The 21,273-nt window shown below is 40.1% G+C and overlaps 2 protein-coding genes across 4 annotated transcripts in view; both read left to right on the top strand.

Annotated features, from left to right (window-relative positions):
• The window catches only part of shroom2a (shroom family member 2a), a 35,219-nt gene extending 17,288 nt beyond the window's left edge, over positions 1-17,931 (top strand). Inside the window, exons 4-13 of one of the 3 annotated variants that reach the window (XM_086161766.1) lie at positions 2,862-2,963; positions 3,290-3,337; positions 4,724-4,846; positions 5,201-7,634; positions 8,064-8,146; positions 11,148-11,741; positions 12,283-12,849; positions 15,437-15,599; positions 15,697-15,969; positions 16,398-17,931. In XM_086161766.1, the coding sequence (XP_086017892.1) occupies positions 2,862-2,963; positions 3,290-3,337; positions 4,724-4,846; positions 5,201-7,634; positions 8,064-8,146; positions 11,148-11,741; positions 12,283-12,849; positions 15,437-15,599; positions 15,697-15,969; positions 16,398-16,670 (4,660 nt within the window). In that variant the 3' untranslated portion in view covers positions 16,671-17,931. The remainder of the gene's footprint in view (positions 1-2,861; positions 2,964-3,289; positions 3,338-4,723; positions 4,847-5,200; positions 7,635-8,063; positions 8,147-11,147; positions 11,742-12,282; positions 12,850-15,436; positions 15,600-15,696; positions 15,970-16,397) is intronic. The other 2 variants (XM_086161767.1, XM_086161768.1) reach the window with 2 other exon arrangements.
• Positions 16,801-21,273, top strand: cldn34a (claudin 34a). The gene is made up of 2 exons (XM_086161769.1): positions 16,801-18,137; positions 19,545-21,273. The coding sequence occupies exon 2, from the start codon at positions 19,617-19,619 to the stop codon at positions 20,355-20,357; it is 741 nt and encodes a 246-aa protein (XP_086017895.1). The 5' UTR covers positions 16,801-18,137; positions 19,545-19,616; the 3' UTR covers positions 20,358-21,273.

The following is a 21,273-nucleotide window of genomic DNA, read 5'->3' as shown; positions in this document are numbered from 1 at the left end:
GGTGCCTGACCAGCCCACGGGTTCAGCCAGTTTCACTTTGTTGTCCAACTTCAACTTCACTCTTATTGCGATTGTGTAGGTATTTTCTGCTCGGGGTCAATTTGCATTTCTCAACGCAGATGCAGGGTGAGTCCACATTTGCTTTTAATCCTTTTTTATTAAAAGTCCAATTCACCTACAGCTATTGCCCTGTTATGTTTAGATATATAAAAGGGGGGGGGGTTGAACACATTGGGGTACTTTTGCATTGGTTTCTGACCCTAATACCCTCTTCTTCTCATTGTTTTTACCTTATCACTCTAGATGTCATATATCATTTGGGTTAAGCCATGATCAACTAGACTTAACATTGAAACCTAAATGCAAATTAATCTTTGAGCTTATTCTGTCAATACATTTGTCTGTGATTTTTACCACTTCTAGATTGTGAGGTTTACACAATCAGTGGGTCCTTAGTTTGTTTAGAATATGAACATGTGTTAAATCTGATGTTGTATGGATATTTGAGCTGTTCACTAAATAGGGAGTTGTTAGACACATTTGAAGTGAGATAAAGCCCCTGCCCCCATTCCAGCCAACTGAATCTCTTTCCTAACATATCTGTGGTGGCCCAGCTGTAGCCCTGACGATAGGCCTAATAAAACACGGCTCATTTGCATACCAATAGCTGGCGCCATGTGTGGCTACCTCCAAGTGCCCCAGAAACACAGGCTCTAAGCAGACAAGGAAGACTAAGATCCATGTTGGATTTTTTTTTGTCCTTTAAATAGGTTTTAACTCTAATCCACTATTTATTTTGAGGGATTGTCCCAAATTTTTACAATAATTACATTTTGTGTCTCAATTTGTTAATGGAAATACAGTCTACAATTCAACTGAAAAAAACATGTTTGTTAATTTTTCCCAGCAATTTATTTAGTCGGAAAAAAGTCGCTATCTGAAGGACACTGTTGTTTAGACCTTGTCATCAGATCACTAAAGACAAGGTGACTGAGGGGTTTGGACCTCTTGACCCCATGGCTTTGTACAGCCGTCCAGGGTCCAATGACAGCAAAAACAAACGAAGGCTTTGTCTAAAATTCTTGACCATAATAACATCAGTGTTTCCTAGCAACCACTTGGGAGAACAGTTAAAAGATTAACACCCAGCATAAAACATCGGATGAAAATAAACTCTTGAATTGAATAGGTTGCATATGTACAAATTTTTGGCCAGTCTTACCAAGCTAGATTTTTACATCCCAAATCAAAAACTGGGGTATAATATACCAGAAAGTATAGACACCTGCTTAACCTTTTAAAGTACAAGGAAATCCCATGTGCTCCAGCACAAGAAGACAATGAAATTATCAGTTTACCAGTTTCACCAGTAACTAAAAAATAAGAGATTGTCATTAGATCTTTTTTTTTATGAGCAAGAGACAAACGCTGCCAATGCTGCTAGCACCATTGTCTGAAATGATTATCTGAAAGAAATTTAAGTGCAGCTTTCAGAAACTGCCATTTTTCCCAAGTAATGGATGACTAAACTTAGAGAAAAAGTGGCATTGAGCTAATCCCTCAAGACTCGCTGTCACCTCTTTAGGAAAAAAATAACATTACTACATCAGAGGAATAAGTACAAGTACTTTATGACCCTGGGAAAAGGAGTTTTTCAAGGATGTTGAATTTATGTGGTGCTTTCATGCTTACTAAAAATCTCAGAAAAATTTCAATGTAGCAATATATGAAAATGTTGCAAAACTGTTAAACAGCAACATTTTAGATCACTCAGTATCAACAACAGAGAAGAGAAAGTTCCTTTCATTTGGATTACATCAGACTTACCTTTCATGTGTTATCAGGCATTTTTTTGCTCATAAAATTAACTCAAAATATTCTTTAACATTATTTAGCATATTTGAGGTATGAAATATTCCATATTGTATTCTACAATATAGAATACAATAGTTAATCTCATCATACTTCTATATTACCAATCATACAGTCACATAGCTACTAAGTCTGTCTGAATGGCAACATTATATGTATAATGTGTTTGCCTAATTTGCTTGTTAACTTCAAGTATTCATGGAATTGTACATAGTTTTGCTGTATAAATGTCCCCATATGACTTTTGTTCTTCCAAATTGGGCTCCCAAAATACTTTTATTTTCCAAATTGTGCTTCCAAGACCACAAATATCACAATATCATCATAGGGAGAACTACAATGGAATACCGCAGCCCCTTACTTTTGTCAAATGAAAAGAGTTTTACACTCATGGAGAACAGAAATGCTGTCTGGGAGGCAGACGACAGCTTGGATTACGGGTTGAGGTTGCTGATCTGATTGTATAACAGATTCTCAATTCTCTAAGCCCCCCCTACCCCATGCTGGACGTGTGTTCCCCTTGAGACCATATGGCAGAGTCTGAGCCCAACTACCTCTCTTCACCTAAATCATGTTCGGATAATGAGCTTATGACAAATGAATCAAACTATGTGTCAGCAGAATTGTCTTCTATGATATATGTACATCACATCCATGGCTATCACATTCCTGCATGAACATCTCTTCTGTTTGACATGGGCTTCAGTTAGACCAGTAGAGGGTACCCTAACACCAGATATCCAAGGCCATGGACACTGTCTGCTAAATTAAAAGCAGTGTGTTTGATGATACTTTCGTGAAACTTAGTTTGGCTTTCTAGGTCAATAAATTCTGTGCTATGGTGAGAGCAACTTTCCATAAGCCGGCAAGGACTACCAACTTTGTTTATGTAAATACCGCAGTCGGCAAACGTCTTTTCGTTATCAACTATGTGACCACTCACGTGTTGCTGAGCTCTTAGTGTGTGTGTTCCTCCCCCTGCTGCCCAGGAATGTGAAAATGGTGGATATTGTTGCTCAAAAAATGCCCTCAGAGAATGACGTGCATGTGGCCAGAAGCTTTCTTACGAAGATTTTGCGAAGTTCCATGAGGTACAGTTCTGTGAATTCATCATAGTTAGAATTACCTAACCTGGTTTTACATCTCCTCCTCATTGTTGCAGTATGTGCCCATGATTTAATAAATCATTTGTTTTGTAAAGATATACATCCATATTCTCATGAAAATAGCCCCCTGCTTTTGTTTATTTCCTACCCCAGTGGCATGCCCATTTGTCTTGTGTGTGTTATTCATCCAATAATATTCATTCCATGTGTGTTGCATGCAACACAGTGTCTTCCTGTGATATCTACATATACTTTCTGTCTATACTCATGTAATTTTAAAGTTGATTTCTTTCTATACTGATATGTTGAAGCATTCTACTCTCTCCTGACATGCATAACAGAAAGAACTGCTTTAAAGGGTATGTTTCATGTACAATTTTTCATATGTATGGGATGAATTGAATGTTGAAAAAGAAGTCAGTTGCTTTGACAGACACAGTACGTTGTAGAGCAATCACTATTATGAACTTGCATATACAAAGATTTATACTCACAAGCCACTTTACCAGGTACACCGTGCTGAATCCGTCTAAACCCCCAACTGCATCCATAGCTATTTATTTGCTTCTAATATATGTTCAATATCCATATCAGTTGCTATAGTACCAAAGCAGCAACTTCTTAATATGAATTTCTCATTCCACTACAGCCTATATTTAGCCTACTTTGACTCAAAACTTGTGTATGTCAAGGCCATGTGTCACATGTGAAGTTATACTTTTTTAATGCATGAAATAAACAATGATCAGAATTGTTCAGCTGTGCTCTTAAGGGGATGAACATGGTCAGTTAGTCCCAAAATGTTCAAATTGATTAAAAAAAGGCCCTTTTTTTTTCTTCTTTTTGCTCCAACTTGCCTATGTCAAGTATCAACGTGACAACGTTGTGCATACCAGGGTTGTAGCGAATTGCTATTTGACAAGTTTACACAATATTTTGAACATTGATGGCTATGATATGGGTACATTTGCTCAACTATTCCTCTACAGGAAAAAGAATAAAGATGGAAACCAAGCCTGTAGAAGGTCTTTCCTATTCTTCAAATTTGATACTTTTATTCTAGTTTTTTTTTTTTTTTGGGTTAAATCAAAAATGTTTTCCCGTTTTAATGATAGCAGTGTGTTTTCAGCCAAAATAACCCTGTATCTAATTCCTCAAAGTTTCATCGTAACTTTAACTGGCGCAGTGGTAAGCACTTCGGCCCCTGGTTCAATTCCAACAGCAAACTTTTCTGTGTCTAGTTTGCAAGTTGCCCTCGTGTCTGCGAAAGGTTTCTCCAGTTTCCTCCCCCAGTCCAAAAACATGCAGCAGGTTAATTGGGAAAATTACCCAGATGTGCGACTGACACAGTGAATGGCTGGCTGGCTGTATATGTTGCCCTTCGATTGACTGGAAACCAGTCCTGGGCGTACCCCGCCTCTGTCTGATGGCATCTGGGATAGACTCCAGTATCTGAAGATTCTGTTGCAGTATAGCACAGGTCTTTTGCAAACCATGTATAGCAAACCATGTACAACAACACAACACCTTTGCACAAGAATCATGACTTGTTCAATCCACAGGCTTCTACACCCTGAGCTGGTTTTAAAATTTAATCGACGTTATCATCGTATAATCGGTTAATAAGATATTTGAAATGGACAGGTGTACCTATTAAATTGGCTGGTGGGTGAATTTGGAGGCGTGTATTGTTTTCCATAAAGGTTTGGTAGCTAATCCACTCAGTACTTTTGTTCTCTCTACAGGCGGAATGAACCCATAAGCAGGCCTCACTCCTGGCATTCTACCAAGTTCAACGAAAGCCAATCAGAGACCGCTAAAACACAGTCTCCACCCACACCAGCCTGGCACACCACATATGATGCAAGGTAACTATGACGTTTGACCTCATAATTTTTAGTATCTGATTATGGTTAAAGGGATTTTGTAAGGAAGTTTGAATTTAAATTGTCATAACAAGTCCCATGGTTTTTATATTTTGAAAGCTAAAAACATTGAGATGACAACACCAAGCATAATGTATCCTCATTTTATGTTCCATCTGATTGAATTGGTTCATATGATGATTTTTTTTTTTGACTAATGGGTATGACATTTGAAAGCGGGCATAATTTTACCTTTAACCATGTCATAAACAACAATCACGAAAAAAAAATGTCTAGCTGAAGACAAATATGATTTAGCTTGAGTTTTACATATTTTTTCTTTGTTTTGAGATGCAGCTCTTCCTCAACTGATCTCACTTATGGATGGGAGCAAACAAACCTTTGCAGAGTGTCCGACCAGTTCAGCTCTCATGGCAGTATGGATAGTCTAGAACATGTCTCACATCCTTATCCTGGTGGTCAACTGTCACCTGCAAAGTCAAACAACAGTATGGAGCACCTAGGAGGAGGAGGAAAACGAGATTCTGCCTACAGCTCCTTCTCCACCAGTTCAGGCACCCCAGACTATACACTCTCAAAAAGCAATGCTGCCTCAACAGAGAATATGCTGTATAAAATCAATCAGTGGGATGTCGGAGGAAAAAGCAGCAGTGGCAGAAACAGCCAAATCCTGACCGAAGGAGTCAAACCGGATGATAGACTCACATACCCCCAAATACCAGGAGGCTGCGATGGTCCACAAACCGAAGATCAGGCAGGCTCTCGCCATTCCACTTCAAGTAGAACTAGTTTTGGGCCTGTTTGGCATGTTCCTGAAAAAAAGAAGACCACTTCCCCGTCTCCTCCCCCACCACCCCCACCAGCACGCAGTGACAGTTTTGCTGCTACAAAGGTACATGAAAGAGGGCTCATCATATCTCATCCTGAAGGAGCTAATTCACATGGTCCTTGTAAGGCATCCCCTGAAAATCCCAGTAGTCACAATATATCTCCAAAAAGTGAAAGGGGCAGTTTTTACTCTTCATCTGATAAATCAAACCAAACCCAATGCAGTAAGCATTACTCCTTGTCCAGCACGGATGTTCGGCAAGGCCCGCCATCCAATGTAAATCACCCTTATCATCACAGGCATCATAGTGATAAAAGCACTTTTTATTCACAGCCCCGGACGACACCTAGTCCAAAACCACAGAGTTTAAGTGGCTACTTTTGTGGTATGCAGGAACAACCTACAAATAGTTCTGCACAGCACTTAACCCAGAACTCAAGGAGAAACTCAAGCACCTCCCAGGCAACTGGAGTAGCTGACCAAAACATAAATGGGAGTGGACATGGCCGCAGTTACTGTGTCACCTCAGCCCATCCCACACAGCCTAACCCACTGCCCATGTCAGGAAAAGCTGAGGACAAAAAAAGCCCCACAGACATAGAGTTGACACAGTCTGGAAATGAGCAAAGAACTCTCAGCCCCCAAACAGTCACGAAAGTGAAGTATCATGTACCCCCACAACAACAATACTCTTCACACTGCAGAGACAGTAATGGATACAGCAAACAGCAAGTTCCATCCTTTAAAGAATTCTCTGTACCAAATTTGAATTACGATGACAGAGGAAACCAGAGAGGATTCAACTCACACAATGCAGAGGCTCAGTACTCTGGTTGTCCTTCCAGCAAACAGACTGAACAACGGAGGTCTCTTCCTCTGCAGCACAGAGAACTAACCCAAGACACAAAAAAGCACTGGCCTGTGAGTAACAAGATCTGCCCTCAGGTTACCCCCATGCTTCATTCTCTATCCAAGGATGCCACAAGTCAAGATGATAAATCGAGAGACACAAACTCCAATGAGACCCTTGAGAACAAGCAGATGAGACGGAGTGACCGTTTTGCCACAACATTGCGAAGTGAAATCCAGATGAGTAGGGCCAAGCTGCAAAAAAGTAAAAGTGCTGCTACCCTCCCTGGTACAGAGGGTGAAACTGAAGATCAGGATGTCTGGAAGTCCTCTGATTGCACAGCCCCATCCTTTGCCGATAGTCCCTTTACCATCACCTACAAGGATAATCTGAAGGAAGCGCAGGCACGGGTGCTTAAGGCTACCTCTTTCAGAAGGAAAGATTTGGAGCCAGTTCTATTAGAACAAGCCGAGGCTTCTGCTATAACAAGGCGAGATATCACTCCTCTACCAACTGTGTCAGAATCCACAATGAGGAAATCAGGACCTTTAGGTGGTCAAGTAACTCGCATTGGTGGGAGAAAACGCTTTCCAACGGAAAAGAAGATAAAGTCCTTCTCTGAACCTGACAAAATCCATGAAGTTGGTGTGCAAGAAGATTGCTCTGGCAATGAAAATACAAACTCCTCAATAGAACAGCAGAAAAAAGAAAGTGGAAAAACAGTATTCCCCGATCACTTACCATGTCCTACCTATCCAGAGAACCCCACTGAGAACAAGGCCCAAGAACTTGGATCCTCTGGGGAAACAAAACACATACCAAAAGGGAGCAGGACCAGAGACGACACTGAAGAGCTTGAGGGTGGTTCATTTTCAGCACACAAGCAGTCTGTATTAGAACAGCAAAGACTAGGTACCTTCGCTGAGTATGAAGCAAGGTGGAATATTCAGAAGAAACCTCTAGAGACAAGAACATCTGGACGATACTGGTCAGCTGACAATATCCTGGATACAGGACCAGATGAAAGTAGCAAACCTTCCTGTCTCCATGAGAGATCTCGATCATCTCCTTCAGCTGACATGTATGGGCAGGTGAGTACACAGACTGATTCATGGATTATCAAATCGTTCTTGCATAGATAAAAGCTTCTATTGAACAATATATTTCAGCGAAAGTTCTTATTTTAACTTGATTCTAGTTTGAAGGTTTATTTTACATTTCATCAAGACAAACCCTAGGATATAGGGAAAACAAGGAAAAAGCTTAGTCAAATAGTACTTTCATGTTTGTTCACAATGGCACACCCTCAGCACAAGGTACAGAGGGAAGCACGGAAGTGTTTAACGTGAGTTGGTTAGATACAAGAAACAAAGACAAGCATGTGGCTTTTTGAATGAGAGATGTAGATTTTTTGATCATTTTGCACAATCTCAGATGTGTGTGTGTGTGTGTGTGTGTGTGTGTGTGTGTGTGTGTGTGTGTGTGTGTATGTTTGTGCGCATGCTCACTTTTTTCGGCAGAAAATTCCCATGCCTGTAATGTCTGAGACAGAATACAGCCAAACAAAGCGAAAACCTGCTGAACTTCTCACCGTTAATACAGGGTGAGTAAATCCACTTGGATACTACTTACATGTTTTTCGAATGAGAACACTCTTTGTCACTGCCATCAGTTGTTTTTGTCATATATTATCAAGGTTGGTATTGATTATCTTTCAACAGTCTATGGGGTAATATGAAAACAAAATACTCTTAAATGCAGGATTCTACTTGACTGCGTTGAGCTGTCAGCATTTTTATTGGATATCTGTGTGTTTCTGAGGGAATTAGTTTTCAATGATAAAAGTAAATTCTGTAATCGGTCAAGGCGTACAAATAGCAATGCCTTTGGCACAGCTGCGACAACATAAGGCCTCTCACTGGGTGAGCTTTGCGAAAGTGGAGGTGTTTTCTGTAGGCAAGGAGTCTGAGCATATATGTGACTGTGAGGTAGTGTTTTTGTTTTGTTTTGTTTTATTATATTCTTCAAGAAGACTATACAATTAGAGGGGCTTGCTCAATGAAATTATCACCAAATGATATTTGTTACAATTGATTAAAAGCCTAATCAGCACTCAGATGTATTTCCTTGAATTTAATAGTCAAGGGTCATGAAGGATGAATCCTTTTGATATCCAAACACTATACTAAAATTTATCTACATATACTATACTAATTGCAATGTAAATAATGAGTTATAATAATTTTGTCTCTTTTTGCAACTATATTATGGTGGAGGTTGTATCCATCTGTTTCATCAGTTTTAGCATGCTGGCATACAAAATCATATTGATTTCTTAATGCTATATTGTGTGCAGATAAACCTCTACAGAGCTCCAAGAACACTTATTGTTTTCTACAATTCTACATATTTTTTCTGTTGATGGTAAAATAGGTTTAAGGTGTCATTCACACAAGATTCTTATTTAAAAGATTTCAAGCATGATATTAAAAAAATACCTAATTAACAGAATTAATAGCTTTGTGTGTAAACAACCAAAATACATTATTTAGAGTTGTCTTTCAGTGTATGTTTCTTTCCCTTAAATCCTTAAATTATGTATATTTGTAAGTAATGAACTACACTAATTTCTCTCAGAACTTAATCACTTTCCTCAATGTTTTGATTCTCTAAAAGCAACTGTTTTTGATGCAGAACTGATATTTGCAAACAAGTGGAGTCGCTATGAAACAATTTACAATAACAGTATGAGAATATGCTTGTATATGTGCAAGTGTAACTACAGATGAGGAGGACACCAGTGGAAGTTATTAAAGGAGGTTCGCAGAGGTTAGGTTTTGTCACAATCTGTAAATAATGTGTTTTTAGTTGCTGTTTGTTTTGTAGGAAGGGTGATTCATTTGTTGAATCCTGTATTAGCACCGTACAGTAACAGTAAAAAGTTATTGTTTTATGTTAACCTGGATCCACCTGTTGGACCAGTTTTCCCCCCTTTTTAATGTTTACATTATATGTGGATTGATTCAAAGCCATCCTTAAATGCTCTTAAATTATGTAGAAATGACTGACAAAATGAGTGGCATTCTGTCATACTTTATTTACTTACTTTTATTACAGTGACATGTTTTAGAAGAAGATAAATTTACACAACATTAAGAACACCACTCTGTTCAAACACTTGCATGCCCCAATTTGTGTTGTCAAAGCTGCATGACTAGAAACATTAGATCCATTATTTTGGTTGGTATACAGTATGTCTTAGGTCTGTTTGACGTTTGAAACAGGTTGACTTGTCCACTAGAAAAACAATGATTGACATCAACCTGAATTATCTTCTGTGTGGTTATTTAAAAAATTGTGTAGTGAGCAGTGCATTTCTTTGCTGTCTGATCACGTTGTGAAGATGACGTCATAGGCTTGTAACCAGTAGTTCAGGCGTCTTTTTCTAAACTCAAGTGAAACTCATTGAGTGGTGTAGAGTATCTTGTCTTTGGCAACCTCATTGTATTGGCCAATGACACTCAGGATTTCCCTTACAATAACAGTATGGGGGAAGTAATTGTCGCTGGCATTCTGGAAGATGACCAACCAGTCATTGAGTCAGACTCCACCCAAAGAGTGTTATTGAGTCAAGCATAAAGGGAAACTAACCGATGGTTCAGAGACCCTATGGATGCCCAATGCATCTTCTTTTCACATTTGCTGCTCAGGGTTAAAAAGTTACTCAGGTGAGTGTTTTATTTGGTTAATCTTACTTCAACCTAATTAATGCAACCCTCACAGTAAAAAAATAATGTTTTTCCCTGACCTTAAACCTACTTTTAATATTATCAGAATGCAAGAATCATTGATTATCTGATCACATTTTCGTACTAATATCACCAGTGTCATGTATAATGTTGGTGCAAGGTAACTTTACCACACATCATCAGGGAAGGGGCCAAACCATGTGTGATGGTGTCAGCTGCAATAAGTGACTTTTAAATGCTTAGAAGAATTCCCTCAGGGAGTTTTGAATGATTGCGATCTTTGGTCCCACAGTCTTCGCAATGTATCTTCTGACTGAAAGATCAATGTAACTTTTCTTCTTCTCTGAGGTCTGACTAAGTTTGTATTGGAGTGTTCCCGTGTATGGAAATGTCATCTGCATGCATGAAATCGGGCAGGGGACGGTTTGTATGTTTTTAGTCAGGATAGCTTAGTTAATGCATTCCACTGCAACTGATATCCCACACAAATCTGTTTACAATCATTCCTTTAGTTCCCTGTCAGTGCCCCTCTTTACCTATAAAGAGTTAAATCTCCGAACTCCAAATGGGATTCAGGCAGGAAAAAGTGATCTAGTCTTGCTTCTTTGGGCTGGAGGATTATTTATTCCTCTAAGCAGACTTGCGGGAGCTGAAATATTCATCGTCAGGCTGCCAGCAGAATAGCTACCAGGAAGGAGACAAGCAGAAAAAGAGGGAGAATTGTGTCTTGTCATGCTGGCACTGTCTAATCATAGTGGCTGCTGGAGAAATGCCACAGTATGTTATTTGATTGAGCTGCAGATGATAGTCCATGCTTGTCTGTGTAATTAAAAGATTTTTTTCTCTGATTGTCAGGTTCTCAGACAGAGGGTTTGATGACTGCAAAGTGAGAGAACAGCCTGTGGAGTTTGAATTTTACTCAGCGCCTCCCCCTCTACCATTGACTGCAGCCAACCCTGACTCAAGAATCAGAGCTACTAATACAACTGTGAACCACAAATCCATCTCTCCCAGTCCTACAGAGCCTATCCTCCTGCAGTCTGAGGACCACAACGAGCTGCCGTCTGAAGCCAGGAGGAATCCCAGTGTTCAGCAGAAGCTTCCCCCACTCCGATGTTCAGAGACTGACTCTGAGAAGTGCTTCACTGGTTCCCAGAGTGAAGTCTTTACCAACTGCTCCTCTAACAGTGCGCCTAACTCCGCCTTTGTCCCCACCCACTCTCCAAAGGGAGATTCTGAGCAGGCCAAAGGACTTTTGGACAAAGGACAAGAGCCACTGCATCAGCTATCCACCTCCAATCCTCAGTTTGACTCCTCTCCCCTGACTTCCTCCTGCAGACCTTCAGGCACGGCTACTATGGAGGGGCAGCGCTCTCCATCGCCGCAGTTTTCCCCGCAGCAACTCAGTGATAAGCCTCCTGTCTCTGTTCAAGATGAAGACTCAAAGAGGTAAGCGAGAATTCTAACCAGTAGCCACACAAGTGCCAATGTTGCAACAGCGAAGTCTTTGCACAGCTTAGTCGTACTCATTGTGCCTTTGCTCTGCATATACAAAGAAGCTTATTGAGAGTTAACATGTGAGTGTTATCAAGCAGCAGTATATGAGAGGGATTCTCTGCATTTCTATAAAAGCCACCAGAGCTTCAGACTTAATTCAGCCAAATTCAGAAGACGTGAAATGTTGACAGAGGCTGCTATTATGAGGTTGTTTATTCATCTTCTTTATTCAATGCTAATTGGTATTATCTGTAGTATGCCTGCACAGTTTGATTATTACAGTTAGAAGAAAGCAGAGCAGTAGGAGGAGTCTAGATGTCTTGGATATTCCAGCTCACTGGGCATGGAAAAAATCTCTGTTGCCATCATGCAATGAAACTTAAAATCAGCATATGGTTGCAGCAAGTTTTTTTTTCTCCTCCTCCTCCTTTCCCAGAAATATACAGGGAGAGTTCTAAAATAAGCTAATTTCTCTCGTTCTCTCATATTTCAGGATGGAACGGGTGATAGAAAACAAAAATACAGCAGTGAAGAAAGTACCTATCAGGATCGTGCACACAGAGGGAATCGCAGAAAAGGACAGCCGCCTAGTTTTGCAGCATAATGAAATGCCCCTTGCAGAAGCTGAGGGCCCTGATATAACCAAGATTGGCAGCCTGGGAGCCGCAGGGCACGACTCTGTCTTCTGCACTTTTACTCGTCTGAGAGAGCCCGACAGTATGCCAGCTACTCAGGTGGACCCGCTGTCCCACAAACCCACTGCTGTAGATCAAGTCAAATGCAGCAGCCAGCAACCACAGCAGCCAACGGACGAGTCAAACGGTGGCGACCTGACTTTCACCGCAAGACTGTCTGAAGACCAGAAGAGGGAGGAACTACTGGCTCGAGATATCATGGGAAAGGACAAGTCGCTAGCTGATATTCTTGACCAGAGCAAGATGAAGACCACTATGGATTTGATGGAGGGCATCTTCCCTCAGGGGGAGCAGCTGCTGGACGAGGCACATCAGCGAAAGAAAATGTCTTTGAAACAGAGCGTCCCCCGGCCTCCTGAGGACAGGTCAGCTGCTTCTTTTTAAGTTGCTCAGTAATTGTAAGTGCTTATTAGTTCTCAAATGATCATACCAGTGCTTTTCAAATCCCATATCTCATCTCCCTTGATATAAAGGGTTATCAGGGCACATGATTTTTGGTGGCAGTTTTTCCAAGTCTCTAATCGAAGTGCCTGTTTTGCAGAGAGAATCCGGTTGCGATTATAAGTGTGTGACAACACAGAGGCTGTTTTATATTCTAATCGTTTGTGTCTTCTGGGTCAGCCCTTTTTTACACATTACCGGTTTATTGAGTTTTTTGTTTGTTTTTTTCTATTTTCCTGCCAGGCTTTCCTGTGTACTGCTGCCAGGTCAACTTCAGCTAATATCATTACCTCTGCGTTCTCTGCAGCAAGTCACTGCATTTGGAGCAGGATTTATTTTCACCAAATCAAAATGCTATTTCCTCTATTTGGAAGTAGTTTTCATCCATATGTGTCACAACTAACCGCAGGCTAGTCCTTTATAATCTCTCAAAATGTGCCATGTAAATTTGTAGCCAAATTTGTTGAGTTCAGAAATGCACAAACAAAATTAACACAAATTATTTTATCTGAGTCTGTTTGATAATCTTAAGAAAAGCTTTCAGCACTCTAGCTTGTGCTTATAGACTAACTTTTCAGTTTACCTGCTTTTCCTAAAAATATGATGCACTTGGATTATCATAAGAGAAGCCAAGGTGTAGATTTACTCTCTCATGATTCAATGTTTGTCATTCTTGTTAAAGTTTTTGACACATAAATCATTTTCTTAGACTACATTGTCACTCGTGTGTGTGTGTGTGTGTGTGTGTGTATGCGTGTATGCGTGTGGTGTCACTTGAATGTGTAAAGAAGACCTTGATGCAGTAGAGCTTCATCTCCTCTTTTCTGGAGACAGCATTTAAAGCAAGCTCAGCAATGTCAATGGTGGTATCAGGATATATCAGAAACTGATAGTAAATATTTAAATCGGCTGGCAGTGGTTTATTGGAGCACTGCTCAGGAGTAACACTCGCAGACTACCGTTTTACTAGAGACTGAAAAAGTAGAACGCTAAAGGAAGTTGTCCATGAAGTCAGGGGGAGGCGGTCAGTGTGACATGATGGTTGTGAGGGAGGAAGAGGAAAAGCCCGACAACTGAACTGGGCAGACGATTTTATTGGGCAACATTGGCCTTTGTATTGTGTACCGTAATTTCCGGACTATAAACTGATACTTTTTTCACACCCTTTGAACGCAGCGGCTTAAACAATGATATGGCTAATTTATGGGGTGTTTTTGCGTGTTAAAGAGCTTAATGCCACCAAAACATTTAGCCTCACATTGGACCAATAAAATTACCGTGAAATTCTGAGGCTGTTCAATTCCAACACTAAAGAAGATGACTTTAATGGTTTTAGTCTGCGGGAGGAAGATGAAGATAGCGATGAGCTGAAGTAGGACAAAGCAGGGATAGAAAATGGATGGACTTTTCCTTGTGTTATTTATCATTAGTCTTTTTCATCAGCCATGTTTTAGGGACTGTTCAGAAAACAAGCATTTCTAGTATGATTTGTGGATGTCACCAGTATGTATTTAATTAAAACTAAAATGTTTCTGTGTAAATACCTCATTTTACAACGTGCGGCTTACAAACAAGTCCAGCCTATATATGTACACATATATTTATTTGTTTATTTTTAGCCAGTGCAGCTTACATTCATGTGTGCTCAATAGTCAGGAAAATACGGTATATTGTTGGCTGATTGAAAGATCCACGATCAATATACATGGAATAACTTTCTACACACACAAATGACGCACAGCTGGACATCAGCATTGTTCTAAGTTTTAACTATTTGGTTGAGACAAAATTTATTGTTTTAATTTACTATTTATTAAAGATGCTTTTTAACAAAAACATACAAAAGAAAATCAGTCAGGTCTCAATGTGAAACCTTTAAAGATAATAATTTACAGTGGATTTACACTGGATATGCAGCATAAATCAGCACGGTGGTGCAGTGGTTAGAGCTTCTGTCTCACAGCAAGTGGGTTCCCAGTTGGAATCCCGACGGGGGCCTTTCTGAGAAGCATTTCCATGTTCTTTCTGTGTTTGCCTGGGTTCCCTCCGGGTTCTTCGAGTTCTTCCCCCAGACATGTAAATGAGGAAGTGATTGGCTGTATGTCTCTGTATGTGGCTATGTGATCGACTGGCAAGCAGTCCAAGGTGAGCCCTGCCTCTCCTCCAATGAGAGCAGGGATTAACTCCAGCCCCCTGTTATCCTGAGTGCTGGATAAGCAGTGTGGAGAATGAACAAATGAATGAATTAATGAAAGGATTTACAGCGACTCGTGTTGCAGGTTACTTTTTTTCCTTATTCAGCCAAACATACAGTGACTTCGGTAGGTTATTGAAAGTCGGAATTACAGTAATTCAGACGAGGCTATTATAATTCTCCTGTATTAAACTTCAACTATGTGATCGGCTGTTACGAACACGTGAGAGGACGTCTTTTCACATGAGTGAATTGCAAACAAAGTCCTCAGGTTACGTAACCTTGTATCATTAAAAACACTGTTATTTATTACACAGAGAAAAGGAAGATGACATGGCCGCTGCTGTCACCATGATGACCAGCTCTACATATTACAGCACGTCTGCACCCAAAGCTGAGCTCCTTATCAAGATGAAGGACATGCAGCAGGATGAGGAAGACTCTGAGGATGAACTGGACATTGATCTAGCCAACAAGAAGGTAGTTCACACTTAAAATACACAAGAAGTACATTTTGCTTTGATTTGGTTCTGCTAGAAATGGAAAAAAAAATGCCCTTTGTTTTTCTCTTCTGCAGCAAGAGCTGATCGACAGCCTCAGCAAGAAGCTCCAGGTATTGCGAGACGCCAGGGAGAGTCTGCAGGAGGATGTTCTTGACAACAACGCTCTAGGAGAAGAGGTGGAGGCCAGGGTCCAGCAGGTCTGCAAACCCAACGAGCTGGACAAGTTCAGAATGTTTGTCGGCGACCTGGACAAGGTGGTGAGCCTGCTGCTGTCACTGTCTGGCCGCCTGGCCCGAGTAGAGAACGCTCTCAACAGTCTTGAGGAGGATGTCACTCCAGAGGAGAAAGTGAGTACACTGTAATTTCCTCAATAAGGGAAATAAATCACAGACGCACAAATCCATGTTGGTAAAAAACACTCACACATAGGCACTACAAATTATTGATATGGTCTCAACAGTGATTTGTTGAGCTGACTGATGATAGTATAGTAGTCTGCCTGTGTTACTCTTGATATAAATAATGATTGAATGTTCCGAAAAGGATTAAAGTTCTGAATATGCAGTCCAAGCGGTAAATGAAATTGAATATTCCAAAAGTCCCATTTATTCTCATCACTGTAAAACAGATTGTGTTTCAGTTATATGGATATCCTATAGTGAGAGGTTACAAAAAAGGGGGGGAAATTAGATAGTCAAGTAATTTGCAGATACCAGAAAAATGTTGTTGAACCCTCCACCGCTGTCAAATCCCGATTTTCTTTTCCCTTGTTCAGCGCACATTGATAGAGAAGAGGAAACTGTTAATCCGACAGCACGAGGATGCAAAGGAGCTGAAGGAGAATCTGGATCGCCGAAAACGCGTGGTTTATGACATCCTGGCCAGCTACCTTCCAGAGGATAGCCTTACAGACTACGAGCACTTTGTCAAGATGAAGTCGGCGCTCATCATCGAGCAGCGAAAGCTGGAGGACAAAATCAAACTAGGTGAGGAGCAACTCAAGTGTCTGATGGACAGCTTGCCCCTTGAGCAGAGGCTGTCTTTTTGAAAAAAAAAATGGAATACTGTTGGAAGTAACTGGAACCTCTTAACAAAAAGACTGGAAATGTCGCTGCCAAGTGCAGTTGAAGATCATGTCCAGCAGGGGGTGACAGAGACCTGCAGCCTGTTTTGACTTTTGAGGACTGTTTTTTTTTCTTTTCTTTTTTTTTTTTTTTTTTTTTTTTCTTTCTCCTCAGGGTCTCAGAATATCCACGACACCATTTGGACTGACAGCATCGACAAATAACTTTTCAGTAGATGCTGCTTTTCATGGCATTAAATAGACACTTTTTCAATTGTGTCCTTAACACCGTTTGTTTTTCATTTTGATGTTTGTTTTTTTTTTTTAGTAATTTATTGTAGCTTTTTAAATCTGTGCAGGAGAGGATTACATTGTATCCAGATCTGAGCTGCCATCTCACATGATATTTTAACAGGCATAGAAACTAGTATTTATCATGTTTGGAGCAGTTTCAAATCCTGAAACTTTTGTCATATTTCACGTAATTTAATTTGGCACATATTTGTGTAAATGTAAGGATTTTCCTGAACGATATAAACTATAGTCCTTTTACAAAGCCTTTTGTGCCCCCATTTTCTATGCTGACAAAGCATTAAGTCCACAACGGCTGCAATTAGTTTGGGGGGACAGTGAAACTGGCAGATCATTTTAAAAAGCACTTGTTCACCGTCACTAAAGAGAAGATGCACTTCACATTCAGACTGTCGCTCGATCCCATCTGCATTTGATGTGCCTGAAACTCACCATGTCACTGCTGTCACTGTGCGGGCTTTACCATGCTACTACATGCCACTACATGTTTTGCCTATGAGTGCGGTTTTGCCTCAGTTGGAGTCAGGAAATTTTTGTTTAGTTTTTCATACAGCCACGAATAAGTGGACCATTGTTGTTTTGTTTTTTTTTTTGTTTGTTATTTGTTTTTTTAGAGGGTCTTGTTAATTTGCTGTGTATAGTTCCCCCACAGCAAATATTTTGCTTTAAAGTTACCACAGTTATTACTTGATGTCTAGTTTAATTTCAAAACTAATAACTGTTCAGATGAATCATTCTTTTCGTCAAGAAAAGGAGATACATCATTCAACTTATATCAGCTTGGACATTAAGTCTGTAACTTCATGCTGTTGTAATTTTGTTCGCTTCACTCCTTTCGACCGTTTCACACGGTTCACGCACTGCAACAGTTCTACTCTTAACACTTCATCAGCGACGCTGCTTTATAACAAATAAAAGAGACTGCTGAAGCCAACTTCTGATTGGTGTCTTAACCTGTTCTAAACTCATTCTGCAGTGTCATTGATTAACATAACCGGTTCCTCCTCTTTGCTGATAATGTACATGCCTGAAGACTTAAACGTGACTAGAACTAAGTTCATCTCAGCTCAACAATCCCGTCGCACAATGAACTGCCTGATGGCGCCGCATCTGTGAAAATACTCAATATGAGTCCTCAAGGTGAGTGAAAAGGATTTTTATAGTCTATTTTCCAACATTCTTTATGTCACAACATTTGTCCTGGATGGAGTCGGTGTTTTCCATTTTCAGAGTGCATTACATTATCCCCACATAGAGATATGTTAATGATTCACGGTGTTAACTTTTACAAACGCTTGTTGAAATTACATATCATTCTAAACTCGGAACAAAAGACGACGGGAATAAATGAAGATAAAGCGCTTGTATCTACATAACAATTTTACTGTAACTGACATTACTACAGTAAATGTATTGCGTGTTAATAAATAATAGCATCTATAGCCTCTTCATTTGCCATAAACTGCTGGCAATTGACTGTTTGATTTTTGGTGCAGTAACACAAATAAAAATATATTTAACTTGTTTCTAGTGAAGATGAGACCATGAGCATAATCATAGCTTCCATTTTTTTTCTCTTGACATGCAACCATGGTTGAAATCATGTTCTTGCCCTTTTATAGTAGGTTTTTAACTTGTGTTTTTATAACGTTCATGTAAAGTACAAGGCGAATGCCAGAGGAGCAAAACCAAGCCCCTGAGAATGAAGCAGTGCAATAGTGTGAAAAGGAGTCTAACCCTCCATGAATTAGATATTATTCATATATATGTACATATATATGTATAATTTGCTATGTCAGCTTGCCCAGTGTCTTTTCTAAGGGTGTAACAATGCACTTTGAAATAAAGTAATATGCATAGCAAAGGTTTGAAAAAAAAAGAAAACATTGCAACATAAATTGTGGCTAGTTGGAACATAAAAAGATACAGTATGCCACTGGTCTTGATTTCAAAGACAACAATAACCTGACTAAAGTAAAACTAATTTTACTTCGATTATTCATGTGGCTTAGATGAGGAGTTATTGGAAATGTTACTATATCAAAAAGACTCAAATTGGCATATAATGAAAAATTAGCTAATTATATTTTAATGCAACTCTTTCTAATGTTCAATTCTTCCCATTTGATGTTTCAATTTGCGCAATAGTTTAGTTCATAAGTGAGTTATAATGTAAGTTTCTGATATTATGAATTGATTTTATTCCAGAGCTTCATTTAATATTCTAGATATATTTTCCTGGAACAATTTTTTTTTTTTTAAGTTATTTGTTCTTGCTTAGCAGTCAAATGAAACAGAGTATATCTTTACCTAAGAGACAAAAGTGCCTTATTTCATAGGGGTTTTTTAACAACTGTTATCGAATGTCATCATTTTACATAATGAAAAATTCTTTTTACATGATGTAAAGCAGTGACCTCTTTCCTTTCAGGTTCGTATCACTATCACAGTTGTGTGTAAATAGTGAAGTGTGTATTTAGAATTACAATTGTGAGTAAGAGTTTCTGAGCCCTTTTAACTCTTATGGATATTTTGGTTTTTCACCAGAGGAGACGGGTGTCAGGAAAGCTGCATGGTCTCAGCCGTCTGTCTCAGGGGATTAGTTCTCACAGAGGCGCAATGATGTTCCTGGCTCACACCGCTCACTGGCAGTTTCTGGGCCTGCTCGCTGGATGCCTGGCATGGATTCTCACCATGACCACAGCGGGCATCAACGAGTGGAGGCTGTGGCATGTGGCCGACGTTTCCGTTGTTAATTCAGGCGTGGCCTGGGTGGGCATCTGGAGGGCGTGTTTCTACAGCCATGTCCTTCCCAAAATGGAAAACTGTCAGAGCATCAACATATGGGATGATTTTGTTCCGATGGACATTGCTTCAGCTCAGGTGCTGATGGTGCTGGCGGTCATCGGCGGCCTGGTGGGAAATATCAGTGGCTCCATCGCTATGAGGATGGCCTACTTTTCCGTGCTGGATCGTAGGAACATCCGACTCGTGTTCTCGCTGGCAGGGGCCCTGTACATACTCACGGGGACGTGTACCTTGGTGCCGCTCGTGTGGAACATGAATTCTGTGCTCCACAACCGCACCATAGACTTTCCTCCCAAGTTCCACCTCCCCGCAGCGCCGGCCAGGCAGCAGGTAGGCTCCGCCATCGTTGTAGGCTTCATGGCCTCCATCTTGATGCTTATCAGCGGACTAATATTTCTCAGATACCAATACGTATGGCAGAGTCTGAGCAGCACGGAACCCAGACAAACTAAAGATGCCCCCAACAACCCCTGGACAGAAACAACCCCGTCATTCAAGATAATAAATGCTGAAAACCAGGGCTGGAACAATCCTGGCTTCATCTCAGAATGAGCCTCTTACTGCAAAACATGACTTGAAAAAAGGAAATGCCAACAAGCTGTTTATTCATTAAACAGTCACTGCAGATATCAGCTCAAAAAGGACTATTCGACCACACGGTGCTGCTAAATCGCATGTTGTGCAACTCGCTCTGGGACTTTTGAGTTTGAGATGACGGGATGTCGGTTCTTTCTGCAATAATGCCAGAAACATTAAATCACTTTCCAATCAAGGGCAGCCATAACTGACCAAAATCAGTTAAATACAAACTGATTATATCAATCTTGAATGGTTTATAACGTACTTCTCTCTCTATGCTGATTTTATTGTTTAAACGGACATTGCAACCATACGAGAGATTTTACAGTCGCAATTTGAGTACAAATTAATGAATTCATTTTAGGGATCTTAAATGTGATGTCTTTTTTTTTTTTTTTTAAGTGACAGATGTGTCAATAACTTTCAGTACTGACTTATATCAGCATACCAAATTATATTTTCCTTTGTGTCCTCTAATTTGGATTAATTTCTAACAAGAATATGCCTCTATCTTGACGGGTGCTAGGCAACGGTTGGAAACGCATTCATGTATTTATGAGTTCACTCGAATAGCAAGCCTCCCAATCAACAAGTTTGAAGAAGTGCATGAGCAAAAAGCGGCAGCGCCCTCTTATTGAGAGTCTCGAATAAACCTACTGCATGTTTTGGATTATGGGAGGAAACCTATACAGTCACAGGGAAAACATGCAAACTTCACATAAAAAAGCCCCCATGTGGGGATCAAACCGGCAACCTTCTTGCTGCGAGGCGAAAGTCTCACCACTGCGCCATATTTCTCTGATTTGGGCTTTATTAGAAAAGTACACACAAAAGCAGAACAGCAACCCTTGCTTTTATGCCAAACGATTTTTTGCACAACTCTGATTGT

Source organism: Fistularia commersonii, chromosome 16, assembly GCF_037954325.1.
Source record: "Fistularia commersonii isolate RoL2024-O1a breed Wild chromosome 16, RoL_Fcom_v1.0, whole genome shotgun sequence".
Lineage (NCBI taxonomy): Eukaryota > Metazoa > Chordata > Actinopteri > Syngnathiformes > Fistulariidae > Fistularia > Fistularia commersonii.
This window is presented reverse-complemented; position numbering and strand designations above follow the sequence as displayed.

What these genes read in the sequence shown, in the direction of transcription:
- cldn34a (XM_086161769.1), top strand. Translation starts at nt 19,617, where the DNA reads ATGATGTTCCTGGCTCACACCGCTCACTGGCAGTTTCTGGGCCTGCTC.